General features: G+C 48.8%; 1 protein-coding gene across 1 annotated transcript; it reads left to right on the top strand.

The window, feature by feature from the left end:
• Nucleotides 1-528: 528 nt before the first annotated feature.
• Nucleotides 529-22,211, top strand: NADK2 (NAD kinase 2, mitochondrial). Its single transcript, XM_078615105.1, has 12 exons — nucleotides 529-1,318; nucleotides 2,750-2,838; nucleotides 4,587-4,675; nucleotides 5,577-5,658; nucleotides 7,037-7,120; nucleotides 7,720-7,856; nucleotides 8,788-8,875; nucleotides 9,194-9,289; nucleotides 15,845-15,900; nucleotides 16,340-16,393; nucleotides 17,309-17,432; nucleotides 18,906-22,211. The coding sequence occupies exons 1-12, from the start codon at nucleotides 938-940 to the stop codon at nucleotides 19,042-19,044; spliced, it is 1,419 nt and encodes a 472-aa protein (XP_078471231.1). The 5' UTR covers nucleotides 529-937; the 3' UTR covers nucleotides 19,045-22,211.
• The last annotated feature ends 9 nt before the right edge of the window (nucleotides 22,212-22,220 follow it).

Consider the following 22,220-nt stretch of genomic DNA (forward strand, 5'->3'; position numbering starts at 1 on the left):
AATATATGTATCGTTATTGGAACCGCATTTGCCAGTAGCAAAATATGATAATTGTTTTTTTTACCCTTTTATCTGGCAACAAAACTGACACCTTTTTTAGAAGGAGTCATGTTTGCATTGACCACAATACCTGCAGTCGGAATGCAAACAAAAAACATAACTCTGATAATGTATGCACTGTCCTTGAAATTGATTGGTCCACACCCGAGACAGCTTTCTGGTGCATTGTCTTTGAGTTGTGTGCCTTTTGGCGTCATATGGTCCAACACCATGTGAGACTAGGCTCTAAAGAAAGCTGTCTCGGGTGTGGACCAATCAACTTCAAGGACAGTGCATACATTATCAGAGTTATGTTTTTTTGTTTGCATTCCGACTGCAGGTATTGTGGTCTATGCAAACATGACTCCTTGTAAAAAAAGGTGTCAGTTTTGTTGCCAGATAAAAAGGTTAAAAAAACAATTATCATATGTATCGTTTTTAAAGTATAGTCAGGGTCCTTGACTGTTTAAAGGATATGGGAGGGGGAGGAGAGAGAGAATATCTATTGTGGAAGACAGGATGATGAGAGAGGAGTTGGTGTGGTTGAAGATGGGAGGAGGGTTAACGGGAGACTTGATGAACAGAGTGGGCAGTAGGTGAGGACTTTGAGACCTGAAGGATAAGAGTTCAGACGACTAAAGGACTTGCGAACGACAGGACCGAGGAGGGGTGGAGGAGAGGACCTGGGGCAGCCAGGAATGAGGAAGAGAGGAACGGGGTTGAACTACTGGTGGTGGGAGAGACCACGGGGGGTGGAGGGGGTGAGTGAGCACTTGCAGGGCTCGAGCTGATAGGAAAGGAGAGAAGTGGGGAACAGTCGTAAAAGGGTGACAGGAGGAGAGGTGGTGGAGCAGGAGGAGGGGACAATCTCACTACCTCGCACTCACTCAGCGGTGCCATGAGACGACTTCTCTGTTCGGGTTTCCTCTTATCTCCTCTGGGCCGCAGAGCCCTGAGTGTATCTCCCTGTCCCCACACTTCACCACCATCGTCACCACCACCACCACCCGGCTTGTCTGCTTCTATCGGAGAGACGACGACATCGGCGGCGACTGCTGCGAAACCATCGGGCCGCGTGGACCCCGAGGGGGGCGGTCGGTCGGACTGCGCCCGCCCGGCGAGGCGTCACTTTCCCGGCGGGCCGAGCAGGAAAGGCGCAGGCTCCACGGAGCCGCCCCGCGTGGCCCGGGCTCTGGTGCTCGAGAAGACGACCCGCTACGAGTTCGAGCAGCAGCGATACAAATGCGCCGCCCTGTCCGAGGAGGACCTCAGGCAGCTGGTGAGCAACAGGCGCTCACCCTCACCATGTGAGGAGCGGCTTTGTAGCGATACTCAACACACGCGGCTCGCATCTTCACAGTGGGCATGTGACTCGGCTCTGTCACCTTGTCCTGCACGCTTCGTGTGCATTTAGCACACTCGCCAACACTCACCAACCTCACCAACACTCACCAACCTCACCACAACACTCACCACCCTCACCACCACTCGCCAACACTCACCACCGCTCATCACCACTCAACAACACTCACCACAACACTCACCAACACTCACCAACACTCACCACAACACTCACCACACCACTCACTACCACTCACCACAACACTCACCACAACACTCAACAACACTCATCACCACTCACCAACACTCACCACCGCTCACCACCACACTCACCACAACACTCACCACCACACTCACCAACACTCACCACAACACTCACCAACACTCACCACAACACTCACCACAACACTCACCAACGCTCACCACCACTCACCGCAACACTCACCAACATTCACCACAACACTCACCACCACTCACCACGCTCCTCACCACGCTCCTCACCACACTCCTCACCCACTCCTTGAGGAAGAACTTTAGGCAACTGGTGAGGACCCCTCACCCTGTGCTCACCTTACAGACACATGCACAAACCACTCACCACGCTAACTCACCCTGACTCGCAACGTTTGAGCAAAAAAATCTCTTCAGATTGTTGCAGACCAGTCAACCCCTAATCAGTGCCTACCTTATTACAGACCAATTCAGACTTTATTGGTCATCTCGTGCCCTGACAAATCTCAACGTTCATCCTACAAAGTCCCATCACAAGGGAGAAACACAACACAAATTGACACAAACATGACTTTGCCCGTATATCAACGGCCGTACGCCGTATGGACCTGTACAACTAACTTTCCCTGTACAAGAATAAGGGTTAAACGGATGGGTTGACAGGTCTGCTGTTGCTACTTTTGACAATTCGGTGCCACGGTGGCAAGATGTTAACTACCTCACCTGGTATACAGGAGGTCGTCGTGGGTTCGATCCTGATGCCTGCTGTATTTTTGGAGTTTGCATGTCCAACTCCCCGTGGTAGTGTGGATTTTTCTCCGGGTCCTCCGGTTTCTTCCTTCATATTTAGAAACATGCGTTGAGAGTGTTTGACTGCTATAAATGTCCACGTGATAAGCCACTTCGTTGAGTTATCATTTGTGGCCAGGTCGCTTCTGAAAAAGAGCTGCATTGCTCAGTGGGCCTTACCTGGTAAAATAAAAAAAAATCATCACCATCACTGGGCAGATAGTCCTCTGTACATGTCATTTGTTTCCACTTTCTTCTAGTCTTGTGCCAATATGCTCAAGTAAAACAAAGATGTAGTTTATAGTTTGTTGTTGAGTTCAGTCTCTCTCCGTGTGCCTGTTCTCGCTAGCTGGCATTGCGGGGCTCCAACTACGGCGGCCTTCTGGAGCGCTACCACGTCCACCGAAAGCACGTCCTTCACCTCATCAGCAGCTTGCAGTACGTGCCGACCTCTGCTGCTGTCTTGCACGGCGGTGGCGGTGGTGGTGGTTGGGGTCCCCTACTGACCGTGGGAGGCCAGACACGACCCAAGACTTCACTTCGCCCCGGCCACATAAAGGGCCGAACGCTTTTGTAACGGCCTGCAAACAACAAATTGTCTGTGCGCCACTCCGAGCGTCTTGAGCTGCACTAAATTGGCAACAACACTGGGTTTCTAATTTTGTCAGTGTCAGTCAATTGTGTCACTGCAAAGACCGTCTTGTAGTGACAGAAGTGACCAAGGTGTGTGTGTGACACATTAACACACACACCAAGGTGGGTGTGTTAATGTGTCACCAAGGTGTGTGTGTGTGACACATTAACACACACCAAGGTTGGTGTGTGTGACACATTAACACACACACTAAGGTGGGTGTGTAACACATTAACACACACCAAGGTGGGTGTGTGACACATTAACACACACACCAAGTTGTGTGTGTGTTAATGTGTCACCAAGATGGGTGTGTGACACATTAACACACACCAAGGAGTGTGTGTGTTAATGTGTCACCAAGATGGGAGTGGGACACATTAACACACACACCAAGGTGGGTGTGTTAATGTGTCACCAAGGTGTGTGTGTGTGACACATTAACACACACCAAGATGGGTGTGTGTGACACATTAACACACATAAAGGTGGGTGGGTGTGACACATTAACACACACCAAGGTTGGTGTGTGACACATTAACACACACACTAAGGTGGGTGTGTGACACATTAACACACACACTAAGGTGGGTGTGTGACACATTAACACACACCAAGGTGTGTGTGTTAATGTGTTGTTGCCGACCAAGTGGGAGCGGTGGTGCAGTGGTTAGCGCGCTGCACAACTAACCCGACGACTCGAGTTCGATTCCCGCTCACAGCCATCGCCAAGGGACGATTATCTGAACCGGTCCTGGGCCTCCGCTAGATCGGTTCAGCCTCAAATGAATACCTGGTGCGTTGTGTAAACATCCCCACTCGGGTTACCAAGACGGCCGGGCGTGGTGCTGACCACCCACCCACCTCGTGTGCGGTGCCGGCCTTGATTGGTGCTCGCTAACAGCACTTGACCCAACAGTCTGTTCAAGGCTATACGGGGGATCTTTGTCTTGCCTGCCAAATGTATTTATATAAGTCCCCTTCGGGGCAGGTTGTACATTGCAGAGTGGATCAATTCCCTCTCTCCACCCCTCCCCGAGTGATGCAATGAAGAGATTCCGGTTCAGTGATTCATTCGTTTGTTTGAGTTATTGTGGTGACTCGAGGTGCACCTGGTGGCTGCGGGGGTTGCATTAACGCATTATGTTCTTCATACATTAATCATTTATCATTTACAGCCCCTCTGCCAATCCACTGCTGGATGTAGGCCTCCCCAAGCCATGTCAGTCATTGGGAATGTTTGACCATACTTCACCGTGCTCGCCAGGGACTCCCAAACTCGTGCTGCTGGGTTTATCGTGCGGTGCAGGAACCAATGCACCATCGTTTCCCCTGTTAAGTGATGTCCTTGAATCCACCCAGGCAAACCGTCACTGAGTCTCGACACTCATTTCCAGGAGGTTCCCGCTACATCGACGATGTTTGGCCGATTGCATTCACGGGCGTTTGGCGTCATGTGGACGGAAACTCAGAGAGCCCGGCAGTACGCAGAGCTCCACGCAGATGGATTCAGGAATCTTTGTTGCGCCATCATACGCGCGTTGTCTTGCAGGGAGAGCGGCGTGGAGGTGCGCGTGGTGAAGAGGCACGACTACTGCGAGCACGACGTCAGTTGGGCTGACACCATCATCTCTGCGGGAGGTGCGTGTGTTGGGGCGGGGGGGGGGGGCGCGCCGGCGTGCTCGTTGCCAAGTCCCCTTGCCCAAGTGCATCGTGGTGCGTGGTCCTACGCCAACGCGGCGATGAGCAGTCGTTTCTCTCAGTCAAGGCGGCCGACAGTGGCGTAGCTATCGAGTGTGCGGGCGGTGCAAATCCACCGTGGCCCACGGGCCGGATGGGTCCAGGCATTGGGATACGAATAGGTGGTGGATGGGGGGGGGGGGGCAATGGATGGGGGGGGACAGGGGGGCATATCATTTCTTGCACCAGGGCACATGCCAACCACGCTACGCCCCTGGTCACCTCGTATGTATCGTTCCTCCTTTGCTGCGTCTCGTTCGCATAGTTTTGTTCAATTCGTTGGCCTAAATGCAGCATTGGCGTATCGTTTACGTGTCGCACATCCAAGCGTGGAGCGGTCGGTGGCGCGGGTGTCGGTGCACTGGCGTGGTGAATGTCGCAGCGGTGAGCAGAGGTCTCAAACGGGTTTTGATTCCTTACCCGTACCCGTACCCGGCCGCACCAGGGTCGCAAATGGGTACCCGTACCCGGCCGGCCGGGTACGGGTACCCATTCCCTACCCGTACCCGTACCCTACCCGAAATGAGTGACAAACTCACGGCCCACCCGTACCCGTACCCGGCCGCACCAGGCTCGCAAACGGCTAACCCGTACCCAGCCGGGTACGGGTAGCCGGGTATCGGGTAGGGTACCGGTATCGGGTACCCGGTTGCAACCTCTGGCGGTGAGTGATATCAAAACCGCCCAGCCCAGAATTCTCATACCTCTGCCTGGCAGAATGAGTTACGATTCCCATGCGGCAGCGTCCCCTGGGAGTGCTCACGGAGGCGTGTGTTGTGTTTGCTCTCTGGTTTCGTGGCAGGCGACGGCACCCTACTTTTGGCGGCCAGCAAGGTCCATGACCCCAGGAAACTAGTCATTGGTGTCAACACCGATCCAGAGAGGTACGCGCCCATCGGATTGTTCTTGAACGTTTTCAAGGGCTACGCCACCGTGCAGTGAGGCGGGGGTGTGGAGTGGTGGCGCCGTGGTTAGCGCACTCCGCTGTAACCTTTAGTTTGATTCCCGACCACGGCCGACGTCACTGGCAAATTATTATTGTTACTGTTTTCATGATTACGCTTGTTTACCCAGGACAACCTCACTGAGTCTCAAGACTGTTTCAGGAGGGTCCTGCCAAGGTTACGCAGTAGGGGGCGATGTTGCTCCTCTGTGTGTAATCCCAAATGCGTAATTTGCAGTGTCAATTTTCAGCATTGGGCCAATAACAGTTTTGGCCATAACAGTTACGTTTTCTTTACGGAAGTAAACCGGAGAACCCAGGGGAAACCCATGCACAACAGGGAGAACATATGAACTCCTTACAGAAAAGCACCAGAGTTGGGAATCGAACCCAAGTCCCTTCTCACTGTAACACACAAGTGTTACCAATGCACCGCCTTGCCATCAAAATAATGTATTGCACGATCCTGATCGCCCGCCCCCTAACATTCGTCGGTTTTCTCCGGGTGCTTCGGTTTGCTCCCACGTGCAGTATAAACACTCACCAATTGACTGAAAATATCTTAACGTAGTGAACTGCAGAGCAATCTTTGGCGACGGCTCGCCGCACGGCCAGCCTTACAACTTATCTGTGGTTCCTACTCAGCGACTGCGAGATGCAATTTGCATGAACGACGACATCGCTATATACAACTAAACATTCGATTTTTTTTTTTTGCAATCGGAAGGTTACAAGGTCAAATCCTGGTTGGCAGGGGTTGACTTGGTCCATCGTCTTCCCTCCGAGGTCAATAAAAGTGAACATCTATTTATGGCGAAGTCAGTGGTGGCTGTCCTATGGAAAAACCCACCCCTGCCATAGGAACATGGAATTCCCTCCACTGGCTCAGCACTCATAAACAGTAGATGAGCATTCATACCTCATTGCTCATTTGAGTAGGAATTCACAGTTGTAAGTATGTTGAACTTCTTTCGCACTATACAGTGAGGGAAAAAGGTATTTGATCCCCTGCTGATTTTGTACGTTTTCCCACTGACAAAGAAATGATCAGTTTATAATTTTAATTGTAGGTTTATTTGAACAGTGAGAGACAGAATAACAACAACAAAATCCAGAAAAACGCATGTCAAAAATGTTATAAATTGATTTTAATAATTATAGACTGATCATTTCTTTGTCAGTGGGCAAACATACAAAATCAGCAGGGGATCAAATACTTTTTTCCCTCACTGTACGTAGCCAACCGTGCTAATCGTGTTGAGCCGGGGGATCGCGTGCCGGTGTTGTTAAGCTACCGCTGTTGTTGCCGTTTGCTGTAGGTCTCAGGGCCACCTGTGCCTGCCCGTCTGCTATACCACCAACATGCCTCTCGCGCTGCGGAAGTTACAGAAAGGTGATTTCAGGTGAGTGTCGGGCGTGCAATTGGCCCGCTGAGGCCACAACCATTGGGCGTACCCATTGCAACACAACGTCTAAGTAGGTTTATCACAGCCAATGCCACGGTTTGTAATAGTTTTTTTTGGGTTCGGCCACATGACGGGTCTGGCCGAAAGTTATTTGTGTAACTCTCCACCGCCCGACATAGCCAAACAAATGAAATTGTCATGTGTGCACGCGTTTAACATGCCGATCATTATCGATGAAGGTCACTCATTCACCATGAGCTAAAGGGTTCTCACAATCAAATGTGGTCGCGATTAGTTACGCGCCGCGTTTCGCTGGAGTGTGCGCCAAGCAACTTCAGGTCCGAAACCAAGAAATCACAACGACTTCCTGGTTTAATCCTGTGACACAATGCATCTGCTCAGGTTCTCATCTGCCTATCTCTTCTCTGAAGTACAAAGAAACAAAAACATTGGTAATCACAGAATAGTCTTTTGACGACGGCACTAGTGTGACCCCTCTTGGCCACCAGACGGAGTATTCGCCAACGTAACCATCCCCCGAGGCGGCGCTCTGACCCAGGCTCGTGTTGGCGCGCCCGCGACCCAATCGCGGCCAGGTACCTGTGGCGCCAGCGCATCCGCGTTGAGACGGACGGCTCGGGGCTTGGCCTCGTGCCCGTGGACCTCCACGAGCAGCAGCTGAGCCTGGCGCAGCACCGCTCGGCGCATCTGGCCGCCGCTGCCAAACACGCAGGTGACCGGCGGACAGGCGGGTGGGCGGACAGGTGGGCGGTCGGACAGGCGGGTGGGCGGACAGGTGGGCGGTCTGACAGGCTTGTGGGCGGGCAGGCGGGCGAGCGGGCAGGCGGGCGGGCGGGCAGGCGGGCGGGCTGGTGTGTGGGCGCCTTGCGCCACTTGGTGCCACCTTGTAGTCCACGGGCCAGAGCAGAAACCGGTACCGCCTAACGTAGAAAAACTTCAGTCGTGCCAATGTATTTATGCGTTAAAGGGGAACTCTTGGATAACCCCATTAGTTTCAAATTATTATCATTTGATTCACTGTTATTGGTCGCGTAAATAAATTGGAACCAGCTAAGGTTACGGCAGCGCAGGCGATACCGACAAGTGAAATATATGTTCATGAAGCGTTGTGCTGCATTCGCATGTGCTCCGGAGTGGGTGCTGGCCCAGCTGGCTTTGTTTTTCCTTGATTGGTCTCGGGTGCAGTCTCAAGGTGAGTCCACCGCTGCTCGGTGTGTCAATGAGGGTTAGGGTGGGAGGATGTGACGTATGCAGCACCCAGGGTAATGGAGTCATACGAAAGATGAAAAGGGCACAAATGAGCCTGGAGAGATGCATGCTTGGAGTTAGCAACGAGAGGCAGGAGGAGAGGAACGCATGGATTAAAGAGTTCGCGCGCGTTATGGACATCGCGTGAACTGTCGAGAAAGGGGAGCGGCCTCGGGCAGGCCGCGTCGTCACGGCGAGAAGAGACGACGACGGTGGAGACAAGCGATGGAGCGGCAGCCAAAGGAGGGAACGCGCCCGAGAGCACGTCCGACGCGGAGAGATGGAGCGATGGAGTCGGCTGGTGATAGCTGGCGAATGCTTCAGGAGGGCTCCGTCTGGCAGTGGATAGAGCATGGCTGGTGACGATCTCGGCGTTGGTGTTGTTGTGTCGACAGGGACGACACTGGGGTTGGTGGGCGGGCCCAAGCGACTTCCTGTGTGCGCGTTGAACGAAGTCTACATTGGCGAGTCCATCTCCTCCAGGTGACTGCTATGCCGAGACACGGTGTACCCCACATCTGTCTACAGCGAACTCAGCCTTAAATGAGTACCTGTTGCAGTGTGTAAACACCAGCACTGGGAAGGTTGGGAGGCAAAAGTGGCCGGGAGCCGTGCTGGCCATCCCCACCCCCCTCGTTTGCCGTTCCGGCCTTCATAGGTGCTCGCTAACAGCACCTTCCCCGACAGCCTGCGTGGGCTACATAGGGAGTCTTTGTGTGCCTGTGTGCGTGCGGGGAGCGGCAAACGTCGGTGGTGACCTTTTTTTAGACGTTCACATCTCCCGTTCACGTGTGCACCCAGGGCCTCCTACTACGAGCTGAGCGTGGACGGGGGCCCCTGGGAGAAGCAGAAGAGCTCCGGGGTCAGCGTGTGCACGGGCAGCGGCTCCAGCGCCTGGTAGGCCATTGCTGCTGCCTCCGCAGACCCCACACGTTACGCGCCAGCGTGGCCTGCAGTGGTATCAACGCATTGCGGCCCATGCCATGCTCGCGTCTCTGCGCGTCTCTGAGCGTCTCTGCGCGTCTCTGAGCGTGTCTGCGCGTGTCTGCGCCAGTTTGCGCGAGTGTGGGGAGCGATGGCGTAGTGGCTAGCGTACTGCTCTACGAGCCCGGAGACCTGAGTTCGATTCCGTCTTACGATCAGCATTGGTGGGAAATACCTCAACCGGTGCTGGGTCTCTCCGAGGTCGACTTCGCGTTGAATTGAGTACCTGGTGCACGGTGTGTAAAAAAACATCAGTGCCGGACGTGGTGCTGGCCGTACCCCACCCCCTTCGTGCACCGCCCCGGCCTTCACAGTTGCTTGCTTAACAGCACTTGCCTTCATAATCAACGATTTTTGGGTTTAGATCGCGTTATTTATAAATGTGTCGTAACCCTCCACCACCCGACACGGCCAATCAGTAAAAAAAGTGTCACGTTGACAAAAGACAAATAGTTCACTGCTTTAGCCCACCGGTGTGTTGAAGCGTGAAACCACAACATTTACAATTTGAGTACGACGTTTCGCTGGTAATTGCATCCAGCATCATCGGGAAATTCGCCAGAATGGTGAGGCTCTGCTGTGTCTCCCGTTCTTATATAGAGCAGCAGCAGGGTGACGTCATCATTAACTCATTAACTCATCAGGTGCAAAGATTTGAGGGGGGGTTATTGTAATTATATACTTGATTAGTAATAAGGCTATTGTTACGATGCGAGTTGTAGATTAGTAATCATTTGGAATGTGTTCTATTGTGATTATGCTACATTAATAATCAGTTAGTGCTTGTTTCCCTTATAAGGAATTGTAATGCATCTTATTTAATAATACGCTTCCAGGCCGCACTAAGCCTGTAGCTGTCTGAGCGATTAAAGTTATTTCTGTTTCTCTCAATCTCAATGGATTCTCTAATTAGTCTTTGCCAGTAGTAACTAGTTTTACACAACACTTCAACGTTGTCAAAATCAATTGAGTGTCCCTGTTGACAAGCATGTTCTGCCACTGCCGACAGTTGTGTTTGCGATAGTTTAATATTTCTCTGGTGTTCTTTTAGTCTTACACTAACGTTACGCCCTGTCTGTCCAATATAGCATCTGCCACATACACAATTAATCCGATATACACCTTCTGTTGATAATTTAGGTAATTCGTCTTTAGTGCACGTTACTAATTGTTGAATTTTGTGTACTGTACCAAATCTTACTGTAATGTTTTGCTTTTGCAAAACACGGGCTAATTTGTCAGTTACTCCTGAGATAAATGGTATTTTTATTGTTTTAATAATCTGATCGCTTTCAGCAGTGTTGCTTTGCGATCGTGATTTGGCATTTAGTGCTCTGTTAATTTGAGCATTATTGTAGCCATTCTGTCTTAGTGCTTCTTTAACATGTTTAATCTCTCTCACTAGACTTTCATCATCTGACACTGTTTTAGCCCGATGTATGAGCGTCTTGATTAGAGAGGATTTCTGAGCTGGGTGATGATGCGATTTCGCATTCAGATAGGCATCAGTGTGCGTTTGCTTTCTGTAAACGCTGTGTGTTATTTTACCATTTAGGCCATGCCCAAGTAAAATATCTAGGAACGGGAGTGTGTTATTCACCTCCATTTCCATGGTGAACTGAATGGCCGGGTTTTGTGCATTGAGATGATTTAGAAAATCGTTAAGTGTATCTTTACCATGTGGCCAGACAACCAAAGTGTCATCCACATATCTAAACCAAAAGGATGGTTTTAATGTGCTCGAGGCAAGTGCTCTGGTTTCAAAGTTTTCCATGTACAAATTTGCTATAGCAGGAGATAAAGGAGAGCCCATTGCTGCTCCCTCCCTTTGTTTAAAGAATTCACCTCTCCATAAGAAGTAAGTGTTATTTAAACAATGGTCAGCGAGTTTCGGAATATCTTTTGGTAAATCTGTATTCTTTACCAGTGTATCAAGTAATTTAAGCGACTCGCTCACTGGAACCTTAGTGAATAGCGAAATCACATCAAAACTCACCAAAATATCATTAGGGTTAAGCTTAATATCTTTGATCATATTCACAAGATGTTCTGAATTTCTTATGAATGATGATGTCCTACCGATGTAGGGCTGTATTTGTTTAGTTACATATTTTGCTAATTTATATGTGGCAGAGCCAATTGTACTGACTATGGGTCGTAAAGGGATGCCGATTTTATGGATCTTTGGTAGCCCATACAGTCTAGGTGGTTTTGAAGCCCTTGGCTTAATTAGGAATTGCTCATTTTTTGGGATTAATGAATTTGCAATGATTGCAGTAGTCTTACGTTCCAGAGTATTAGTTGGATCTCGTTTAATTTTAATGTAGGTACTTTCCTCTAATAAATCTTTAATTTTATTATCATAATCGGCTCGTGACATCACTACAGTAGTGCGGCCCTTATCCGCTGCTAGGATTTGAATATCTTTATTTAGACGAAGCTCTCTTAAGGCTTTTGCCTCGTTCGAGCTAATATTTACTTTCGGTATTTTACTATTCTCAATTATTTTGGCAACCTCGTGTCTAGTCATCTCTGCCTCATTATGTGGAAGAAGTCTTACTGCTGATTCTACCTCAGCAATTATCTCATCCACTGGAATTGTGCGTGGGGTAACGGCAAAGTTAAGGCCTTTAGAAAGGACAGAAATCATGTCAGTGGTTAAATTAGTGTTAGTCAAGTTCATTACGGTTTTGTTTTTAAATTGTTCGTTTTTAATAGGGATTTGTTTATTGTAAAGTCTAGAAAATTTGTTAATTTGGTTAGCATTTGTTAGATTAAACACATTATCAGCCGATTGTTGTGTTATAGTATCGATTATATTCCAATCATGCATGGACACACTATTGCTTATATTTAAATGTAAATGCTTTAGCGATTCAGAAATGCTGGATAATTCACTCCTGTTGTGTTGTATTCTCTCTATTAATAATAATTCGCTAGCTTTGTGTAGTATTTTGTTAGCTTTAGAAGACTTTATGTGATGTGTTATTTTAACTGCGTTTGGTATTACCTTCGAATCTCTGCACCTTTTGAGGAACGCCAATGAAGATATCAATTTCATCCGCTTAATGCGGAGCTTCTCCAATTTTCTGGTTTTAAGAAAAGTATCCTCCCCATAGAGGTTAGTCAGTTTAACACGTAGGCTTTCGCGACCAATATTGTTCAGGGTGACGTCATCATTAACTCATTAACTCATCAGGTGCAAAGATTTGAGGGGGGGTTATTGTAATTATATACTTGATTAGTAATAAGGCTATTGTTACGATGCGAGTTGTAGATTAGTAATCATTTGGAATGTGTTCTATTGTGATTATGCTACATTAATAATCAGTTAGTGCTTGTTTCCCTTATAAGGAATTGTAATGCATCTTATTTAATAATACGCTTCCAGGCCGCACTAAGCCTGTAGCTGTCTGAGCGATTAAAGTTATTTCTGTTTCTCTCAATCTCAATGGATTCTCTAATTAGTCTTTGCCAGTAGTAACTAGTTTTACACAACACTTCAACGTTGTCAAAATCAATTGAGTGTCCCTGTTGACAAGCATGTTCTGCCACTGCCGACAGTTGTGTTTGCGATAGTTTAATATTTCTCTGGTGTTCTTTTAGTCTTACACTAACGTTACGCCCTGTCTGTCCAATATAGCATCTGCCACATACACAATTAATCCGATATACACCTTCTGTTGATAATTTAGGTAATTCGTCTTTAGTGCACGTTACTAATTGTTGAATTTTGTGTACTGTACCAAATCTTACTGTAATGTTTTGCTTTTGCAAAACACGGGCTAATTTGTCAGTTACTCCTGAGATAAATGGTATTTTTATTGTTTTAATAATCTGATCGCTTTCAGCAGTGTTGCTTTGCGATCGTGATTTGGCATTTAGTGCTCTGTTAATTTGAGCATTATTGTAGCCATTCTGTCTTAGTGCTTCTTTAACATGTTTAATCTCTCTCACTAGACTTTCATCATCTGACACTGTTTTAGCCCGATGTATGAGCGTCTTGATTAGAGAGGATTTCTGAGCTGGGTGATGATGCGATTTCGCATTCAGATAGGCATCAGTGTGCGTTTGCTTTCTGTAAACGCTGTGTGTTATTTTACCATTTAGGCCATGCCCAAGTAAAATATCCAGGAACGGGAGTGTGTTATTCACCTCCATTTCCATGGTGAACTGAATGGCCGGGTTTTGTGCATTGAGATGATTTAGAAAATCGTTAAGTGTATCTTTACCATGTGGCCAGACAACCAAAGTGTCATCCACATATCTAAACCAAAAGGATGGTTTTAATGTGCTCGAGGCAAGTGCTCTGGTTTCAAAGTTTTCCATGTACAAATTTGCTATAGCAGGAGATAAAGGAGAGCCCATTGCTGCTCCCTCCCTTTGTTTAAAGAATTCACCTCTCCATAAGAAGTAAGTGTTATTTAAACAATGGTCAGCGAGTTTCGGAATATCTTTTGGTAAATCTGTATTCTTTACCAGTGTATCAAGTAATTTAAGCGACTCGCTCACTGGAACCTTAGTGAATAGCGAAATCACATCAAAACTCACCAAAATATCATTAGGGTTAAGCTTAATATCTTTGATCATATTCACAAGATGTTCTGAATTTCTTATGAATGATGATGTCCTACCGATGTAGGGCTGTATTTGTTTAGTTACATATTTTGCTAATTTATATGTGGCAGAGCCAATTGTACTGACTATGGGTCGTAAAGGGATGCCGATTTTATGGATCTTTGGTAGCCCATACAGTCTAGGTGGTTTTGAAGCCCTTGGCTTAATTAGGAATTGCTCATTTTTTGGGATTAATGAATTTGCAATGATTGCAGTAGTCTTACGTTCCAGAGTATTAGTTGGATCTCGTTTAATTTTAATGTAGGTACTTTCCTCTAATAAATCTTTAATTTTATTATCATAATCGGCTCGTGACATCACTACAGTAGTGCGGCCCTTATCCGCTGCTAGGATTTGAATATCTTTATTTAGACGAAGCTCTCTTAAGGCTTTTGCCTCGTTCGAGCTAATATTTACTTTCGGTATTTTACTATTCTCAATTATTTTGGCAACCTCGTGTCTAGTCATCTCTGCCTCATTATGTGGAAGAAGTCTTACTGCTGATTCTACCTCAGCAATTATCTCATCCACTGGAATTGTGCGTGGGGTAACGGCAAAGTTAAGGCCTTTAGAAAGGACAGAAATCATGTCAGTGGTTAAATTAGTGTTAGTCAAGTTCATTACGGTTTTGTTTTTAAATTGTTCGTTTTTAATAGGGATTTGTTTATTGTAAAGTCTAGAAAATTTGTTAATTTGGATGAGTTAATGAGTTAATGATGACGTCACCCTGCTGCTGCTCTATATAAGAACGGGAGACACAGCAGAGCCTCACCATTCTGGCGAATTTCCCGATGATGCTGGATGCAATTACCAGCGAAACGTCGTACTCAAATTGTAAATGTTGTGGTTTCACGCTTCAACACACCGGTGGGCTAAAGCAGTGAACTATTTGTCTTTTGTCAACGTGACACTTTTTTTACTGATTGGCCGTGTCGGGTGGTGGAGGGTTACGACACATTTATAAATAACGCGATCTAAACCCAAAAATCGTTGATTATGAACAATATTGGTCGCGAAAGCCTACGTGTTAAGCACTTGCCTTAACAGCCTGCGTGGGCTACGCAGGGGATCTTTTTATTTGTCTTGCCTGTGTGTGTGGGACACTACCCGTACTGTTTAATGGGGGGGGCAGTGGTGCGGTGGTTAGCGCGTTGCGCTATAAACCCGGCGACCCGAGTTCCGCTCGCGGCAATGACTAATATCAGTGGCGAGTGATTTGTCTCCCAGATGGGGAAGTATGGTCAAATATACCTCCATGTAGCAGGAGGGGGTTGAACAAATAAACTTCCCCTCCGCATGAAGGAAGCACCCTCCCTTCTAGTTTCCACTCCGACCTCAAGGCCTCCACCTCTTCTCCCTGGCCTATCAATCCCTCCATTTCTAGATTGCCCCCGTAATTCTCGTATGCACTAATCTCCCTCCCCGCACCCCATCCCTATTCACTGTATCACCTTTAGCTACCCTCATTGTATCACTCATAACCCTTGTAAAGCGCCTTAGATAAAGGCGCTGTATAAATATAAGATTTCAAAGCCTCTCCCCACAGACATCCCACTAATCTCAAGATGCATTGCCCAGCACGGTCACTCCCGCGTTCAACGAAGCGTTGAGAAGGAAGGTCGGGTTGTTGATGCGCTGGAGGCGGTGAGAGATCGTTGATCGATGTTCAGGTCGCCACGCTGATATGATGGCATTCGTCGTGGTTCCGCACTGAACCAGAGTAGGGGGGCCGCTTGCAGGCTGCTGCCGTACCCCACCCAGAGAAGGGAAGTAAGAGGGCCATGGGAAATCGGTGGGGTGTCTATAATTGGATAATCCTGCATAACCATTGGCTCTGCGTGTCATCCACAGGTCGTACAACATCAATAAGATTGCCAGTCAAACGGTGCAGGATGTTCTAAAAATAGGTAAGGCCATTTTTTTACACAACCAAGCCTGACTGCTGATGAGATGCTGGACGTGGAACCTGGTCCAGTTTGCTTGTGTTGAACCAATGCTGCTGAGCTGATGCACTCCCAGAAGGCCCTACGGCTGATGGGATATTTTTTTTTTTACTTTTATACATTTGTTTTATATGGAGGGATGGATACGTGAAGGAGGAGATTTGTCTGCTTAGTTATTCCATACAAATAGAACACCTTCCACACAGATATAACCGTGTTTTTGTAATACTAAATGCACATCTCTGTCGCGATACACGCTGCACGCACACGGGCCACGTTTGCCATCGTGGAACGGCGAAGGAGGGATGATCTACCGGGATCGGCGCGCTGTCTGTTCCACATAGCACGTGTGCGTAGGAGCGTGCATTCTTGACCTCGTCTGTGAACCTGTGTATCGTTGCAGCTACCGATATCAGTGGACAGTCCATGCCCAACGACGCGGATTTCTGCAGGACAGGTCAGTCCCACGTGCCCGTACTATGTGTCAGTGCCGTACGCGTGCGCACCCCTCCTGTACGCAACGCACCTTTTCTCGTGTCCACAAGGACGTCAGGATGAGTGAACGCGGAACCTTTGACGGGTCTTGGTTGGGGCACCACGGTGGCGAGATGTTAACTCCCTCGCCCGGTATGCAGGAGGTTGTGGGTTCGATCCCGACCCAGACGCCTTTATATTTCGTGTTTGCATGTCTCTCTCCCCGTGTTATCAGCGTGTTGCGTTCCGGTGCACCGTGATGATAATAGTTTTATGTTATACAGTGTTATTCGCGAAAATTGCATCGCAAAACGCCGTAGAATTTGTAACGGGCCCAGGTTTTTGCACGGGAAACCACGGGGAAGAGGGCAATCGGAACCGCTGCCAGCAATCGCCCAAGTTCTCTTGATCCTATATTTGGATGTTTGGTCAACGCCATCAATGAGAGTTTGTACACGTGGGAGGAAGCCGGAGTGCCCGGAGTTAACCCACGCGTGCCAGGGGGCGGGGGGTAAGACTCAAACTACGGCTATCGCTCAATGTAGTTGTCGGTGGCTGTGTGCAGAATCTTAGATTGTGTGTGTGTGTGCATGCGCTAGATGGGGAGCAGTAGTGCAATGGTTAGCGCACTGCGCTATGAACCCGGCAACCTGAATTCAATTCCCGCTCACGGCCAACATCGTTGACGAATATCTAAACCGGTCCTGGGCCTCGCCTAGGTCGACTCAGCCTCAATTAAGTACCTGGTGCGATGCATAAACATCGCCCATTTGGGAGACGAAGGTGGCCGGGCAAGGTGCTGGCCACCCACCCACTCGCGTTCCGTGCCGGCCCTTCATAGGTGCTACTCGCTTTAACAGCACTTGCGAAACAGCGGATCTCTGTCTTTCCACGCTAGTGATGGAGCGGTATTGCTCCTCACTGGTGTTTGACCCCGAGGAGCCACAGATGTTCTTCAGCATCCGGGAACCGATCGTCAACCGCGTTTTCTCCAACTCACGCCCGCACGGCCACGCCACCAGGTGCGCCACCCGGCACGTCACCCACGCCACCCACGTTACTCACGCCACCCACGCTACCCACGCCACCCACGCAGCAATAGGTGTTTGGACACCTATCGCAGTCATGAACCTGTGGCACATCACCCCGGCTGCGCTGAGGGTTCATTTGGTGAAGGGTCCTGGTAGCTCACCCCAGTGACGAAGGGCATCATCTGGTCCAACACCATGTGAGACTAGGCTCTAAGAAAAGCTGTCTCGGGTGTGGACCAATCAATTTCAAGGACAGTGCATACATTATCAGAGTTGTGTTTTTTGTTTGCATTCCGACCGCAGGTATTGTGGTCAATGCAAACATGACTCCAGTTTTGTTGCCAGATTAAAGGGTAAAAAAAACAATGATCATATTTTGCTACTGGCAAAGGAGGTTCCAATGGAGTAGAAGCCCTCTTAACGACGGTAATTGGTTCCACGAAGCTGATCCTTAAGTGATTTGGTAGTTAAGCGAGGATAATAAATACACGTCAAAGACGTAATTCATTCCGATAGCATCGAAAGTTACCTTTTTCACCCAATAAACGTACTTTATAATATTTAAACAATTGATATTAATACATAAAGATACTAACAACATTATAAAGACATAATATTAAGAGAAGCATGGTTAATAAATGCATTAATTAATATTTACTGTACCTACAACAGCCCGTCGTTAACAGGGGAATGGTCAGTAATCGAACACATTTGGCTCTATGGAGGCACTACATGACTATACACTACTCTACACTGCACTACTATACACTACACTTATACACTACTCTACACTACACTATACACGACACGTCACACTACACTATTCACTACACATTGGGCTCTATGGAGGCCCATCATTAAGCGATTAGTCGTTAACAGGGTGGTCGTTAAGAGGGGTTCTACTGTATATGTTTTTCTTTTCAAGTCCACACACACACACAGAGTGCTTTTATTGACGAACGTGTTGAGTTATTTGTTCATTATGCTTACCACTGCAACGCACCAGCGGCATCACCAGATAGTCGGTTCGCTGTACTAAACTATGACATTTATTTTCATTTAACTATTAAACAATTTTTTTTGTTTTACCAGGTAAAGCCCACTGAGCTCTATAGCTCTTGTTCAGAAACGACCTGGCCACAAATGATAGCTCAACGAAGTGGCTTATCACGTGGAAATTTCAAGCAGCCAAATACTCTCAATGTATGCTGATTATAAATGTGGAGAGAAAAACCGTAGGACCCGGGGAAAATCCACGCGATCACGGAGAGAGAGAGAGAGAGAGACACGCAAGCTCCGAATATTACAGACGTCAGGGGTAGAATCGAACCCACGCCCTCCTGTATACCAGCCGAGGTAGTTAACATCTCCTAGCCACCGTGGCGACACGTGTCACCGGATATTGTTGTTGTGCACACTCGCTGGCTTGCCGATCGTCGTCGTCGTTGTTGTCTCCATCGTCAGGATGACGATTCGCTCGCGGTGCTGGGATGCCTGCCTGGTGCTCGATGGCGGGACCTCCTTCGAGTTCAACGACGGAGCGATGGCCACGCTTTCCACGCACCCGGACGATGCACTCAAGTCCCTGCACCTGGACCCCTGACCACGAGAGCCGACCCCCTACCCCCCCCTACCTCCCCCTACCCCACTCCCCCGCCCTGACCGCTCAGCCGCCGCTGGCTGCCCGACCGCCCCCGTTACGCACGGAGGGAGGACCCGGAGGCGGATTTGAGAGGCGTTCACCGCCATCGCGTCCGCGGTGTCAGGAGGGCTCCTCCAGTGTCTCGGAAGATTCAGAATATTTATTTAATGCTGCGGGGGGAATCCGATGGGGCTGTGTGAAGCTCTCTTTCACACAGATGTCCAGTACGCGACAGGCCGGGCTGTGATCCGGTTATTCAAGTAATCGGTCGCTCTCTCGGTCAACGGGCTCGGTTTACTCGACCGATCGGATCCACGCGAAAACAGCCGGAGAACAAGAGTTTCACCGCCGCGCCCCCCGCACACGCGCACGGTGACGGACGAGTCTTGGTCACGATGTCTGTGTCATCGTCATCGGCCACATAGTGCACTGGGCCTGGCTCGTAGGGGGGTTTCCCGCCTTTGTGTGTGTGTGCGCGTGTGTGCGTGCGTGCGTGCGAGTGCGTGTGTGCGCGTTGTGAGGTGGTGTAGTGGTTAGCGTGCTCACGGTTGACACCAATGACGATTATCTGAACTGGTCCTGGGCCTCCCGTAGGTCGACTTGGCTTCAAATGAGTACCTTGTGTGGTGTGTAAACATCGCCACTCGCGAGACAAAGGCAGCCGGGCATGGTGTTGGCCACCCACCCACCCTCTCGAGTGCCGTTCCTGCCCTCAAAAGTGAACGCTAATGGCACTTTCCCCAACAGTTGAAGGCTAGTAGTCTCTCACTGTGTGAGAGACGACATTTGCGTTACTTTTTTTGACACCGGCCACATGTTTTTGAGTGGCGCCACAACTGAACGCCGTGCCCGCGAAGACCCTAATGCCGATGGCGCCTTTCCTCGGCTGCCTCGCAAGTCTGACTCCCGTGCCAAGTGTTTGTGCTGGGGATAGAAATTACGACCGCTGCTACCTCAACGCGTTGCCGCCGCCACCGCCGTCGAGTGGCACCTTGCGCAATACGCCACGCCCGCGGGCGGCCATCACGTCGGCCGCCAAAGCGATGGAGGGGACAGCGCCGAACTCGGGGCCTGTGCCACATTGGCAGGGAAACTGCCAACCAGTCGCCGTGTTTGCGGTCAGCACGCTTCCTGAGCCGGCTCCAGCCCGAGCTACGATGGTTTTCATTGTTATCAAGATCGTCGTCATCGGCAGCTGTGATTAATCCGCTGTTAGGTGAAGTCATCCCCGCGCCGTCGCCGTCCCCGCGATCTAATGATCCATCGAGCGATTTCATCGCATCCACCAGATCTCCGTGGTGGCTGCCACTCCACTCATAGTCTCGCCCACCGGCCCAATCGCACCACCTAGCCGTGACGTGTCCTGCTCAAGCCCACTTTCATTCCCGCTCAATGTAATCTCTCCTCCAAGCGTGCCTCTCGGCTTCTCGTCACAATTGAAACCGCAAACCTGTCCATGCTTATTTGTGCACTTTTCGGCTCTTGTTCCATTTGCATTGTCAAATGTCTTTGGCCTGCGATCCATGTGACGTAGCAGGTGAATAACACTGGTCAACACGTTTTCTGGCATAAGGTATTCCAACGGTTTTAAGGTAATTTTGGGGTGCTGATTCCAAATCTGGCATCAATTTTTGAGATATCAAATATTGCATTTGCAATAAAAACTGCAGAAGAAAAATATTAAATAAATGTGGATATCTACATAAAATTATATTATAAACACACCATCCTAAAAATACAGCACCATATTTTAACACTAAAGCAGTCACTGACTCGCAACAACTTGCAATCATAGGTGACAGAGTTAATTTCGGGTAAAATCAATGAAAATGGGGTATGCCGATAGCATAAAAATGAGATGTGATAGAGCAAATCTGAGATCAGATTTGGAATCAGCACCCTGAAATTAGTCTAAAACAGTTGCAAAATCCCAGGCCAGAAAAAAGTTTTTTTTTGTTGACCAGTGTTGTTGACCAGTGTTGTTTACCGATACCATTCATTATATTCTCCATCACGACACGAGTATATTGAGTGATGCATGATTATCAATATCATCTTACATATCATCGCCATCATTTATTGCCCTCCGATCCATGTGACGTAGCAGGTAATAATACATTCATTACAAACGTGCTTCTGTAGACACCTTAGTGTGGTGTTGGTACGTGTCCCGACTCCTGCAGTTTGATCGTTGCTCTGCAGCTGTCATCGACATACACGTGCCTTGGTCGGAGCTCTCAACGATCCCAGCTGAAGCTGTGGGACTAATTGGATGTGCTCGACTTGTCAGCCAGAGAGATGTTTGGAACTCCTAGACTGCCTGGCTGAGTATTCCTCCGTTCATACAAACACTTAAAAGTAAAAAAAAACATTTTTTTGAGTTGTGTGGGGTTTCACGAATTCGGCGTGCGGTCAGAAATATTTCAGAGTGGTGTCCTTCCGCTGTTTCGCATAAGCCAGGGGGGTTGCAAACCGACGGCCTCCGGGCTGAATGCAGCCCGTAATTTCATTTCACATGACCCCCCTGACTTAACGTCACACGGACTTGTGCCCGCAAACCGAGTTCATCCGTCGCCGCAGGCATCTGAGCCTCGCTGATCGGGTCCTAGAGGGCGGAGTGTTTTTGACCTGGTAACGCCGTGTCTTATAACTTTCTAGAAACGCCGTGAGCCGTAATATATTTTTCGCGTTGCCGTTGGTTCACGTTTAAAGTGTGGTGTGCGTTGAATGTGCGGTTGCCCGCCACAAAGTATTTAAAACTCCTTTTCAATCCTCGGTAAGGAAACGGATTCCCTCACCCCCTGACGTTTGACGCATTTTGAAGAAAAATATTTTCAATGGCATTTTCAGGAAACTGGGGGTGGGTCAGCCATCCCTCCCCGTGTGTTGGTCTTTCGCGTGTTTGTGGCGATTTCGTTCCACGGACGTGGAGTTCGCAGGGCCCTCCACGGGGTCCTTTTGTCTCGTGCTCCGTGACTGTGCAGTGCTGCTGCATTGTTACGGTCGCGCAACCTCTGGCTAGACGGGAGTGATTTTTTTGCTGCCAGGGACATCGCCAAGCCAACTTTGAAACCGTTTTATTGGGTTTTTTTTATTACGAAATAAAGACACGTGTTTTCTGCATCCGTCCCCGATTA

This window comes from Lampetra planeri, chromosome 46 (genome assembly GCF_965212315.1).
Source record: "Lampetra planeri chromosome 46, kcLamPlan1.2.h2, whole genome shotgun sequence".
In the NCBI taxonomy this organism is placed as follows: Eukaryota; Metazoa; Chordata; class Hyperoartia; order Petromyzontiformes; family Petromyzontidae; genus Lampetra; species Lampetra planeri.

What these genes read in the sequence shown, in the direction of transcription:
- NADK2 (XM_078615105.1), top strand. Translation starts at nt 938, where the DNA reads ATGAGACGACTTCTCTGTTCGGGTTTCCTCTTATCTCCTCTGGGCCGC. An exon ending in CGCCGCTGCCAAACACGCAG is followed by an intron (nt 7,857 to 8,787) that starts GTGACCGGCGGA and finishes TTGTGTCGACAG; the next exon opens with GGACGACACTGGGGTTGGTG. An exon ending in CGCGGATTTCTGCAGGACAG is followed by an intron (nt 16,394 to 17,308) that starts GTCAGTCCCACG and finishes TTTCCACGCTAG; the next exon opens with TGATGGAGCGGTATTGCTCC.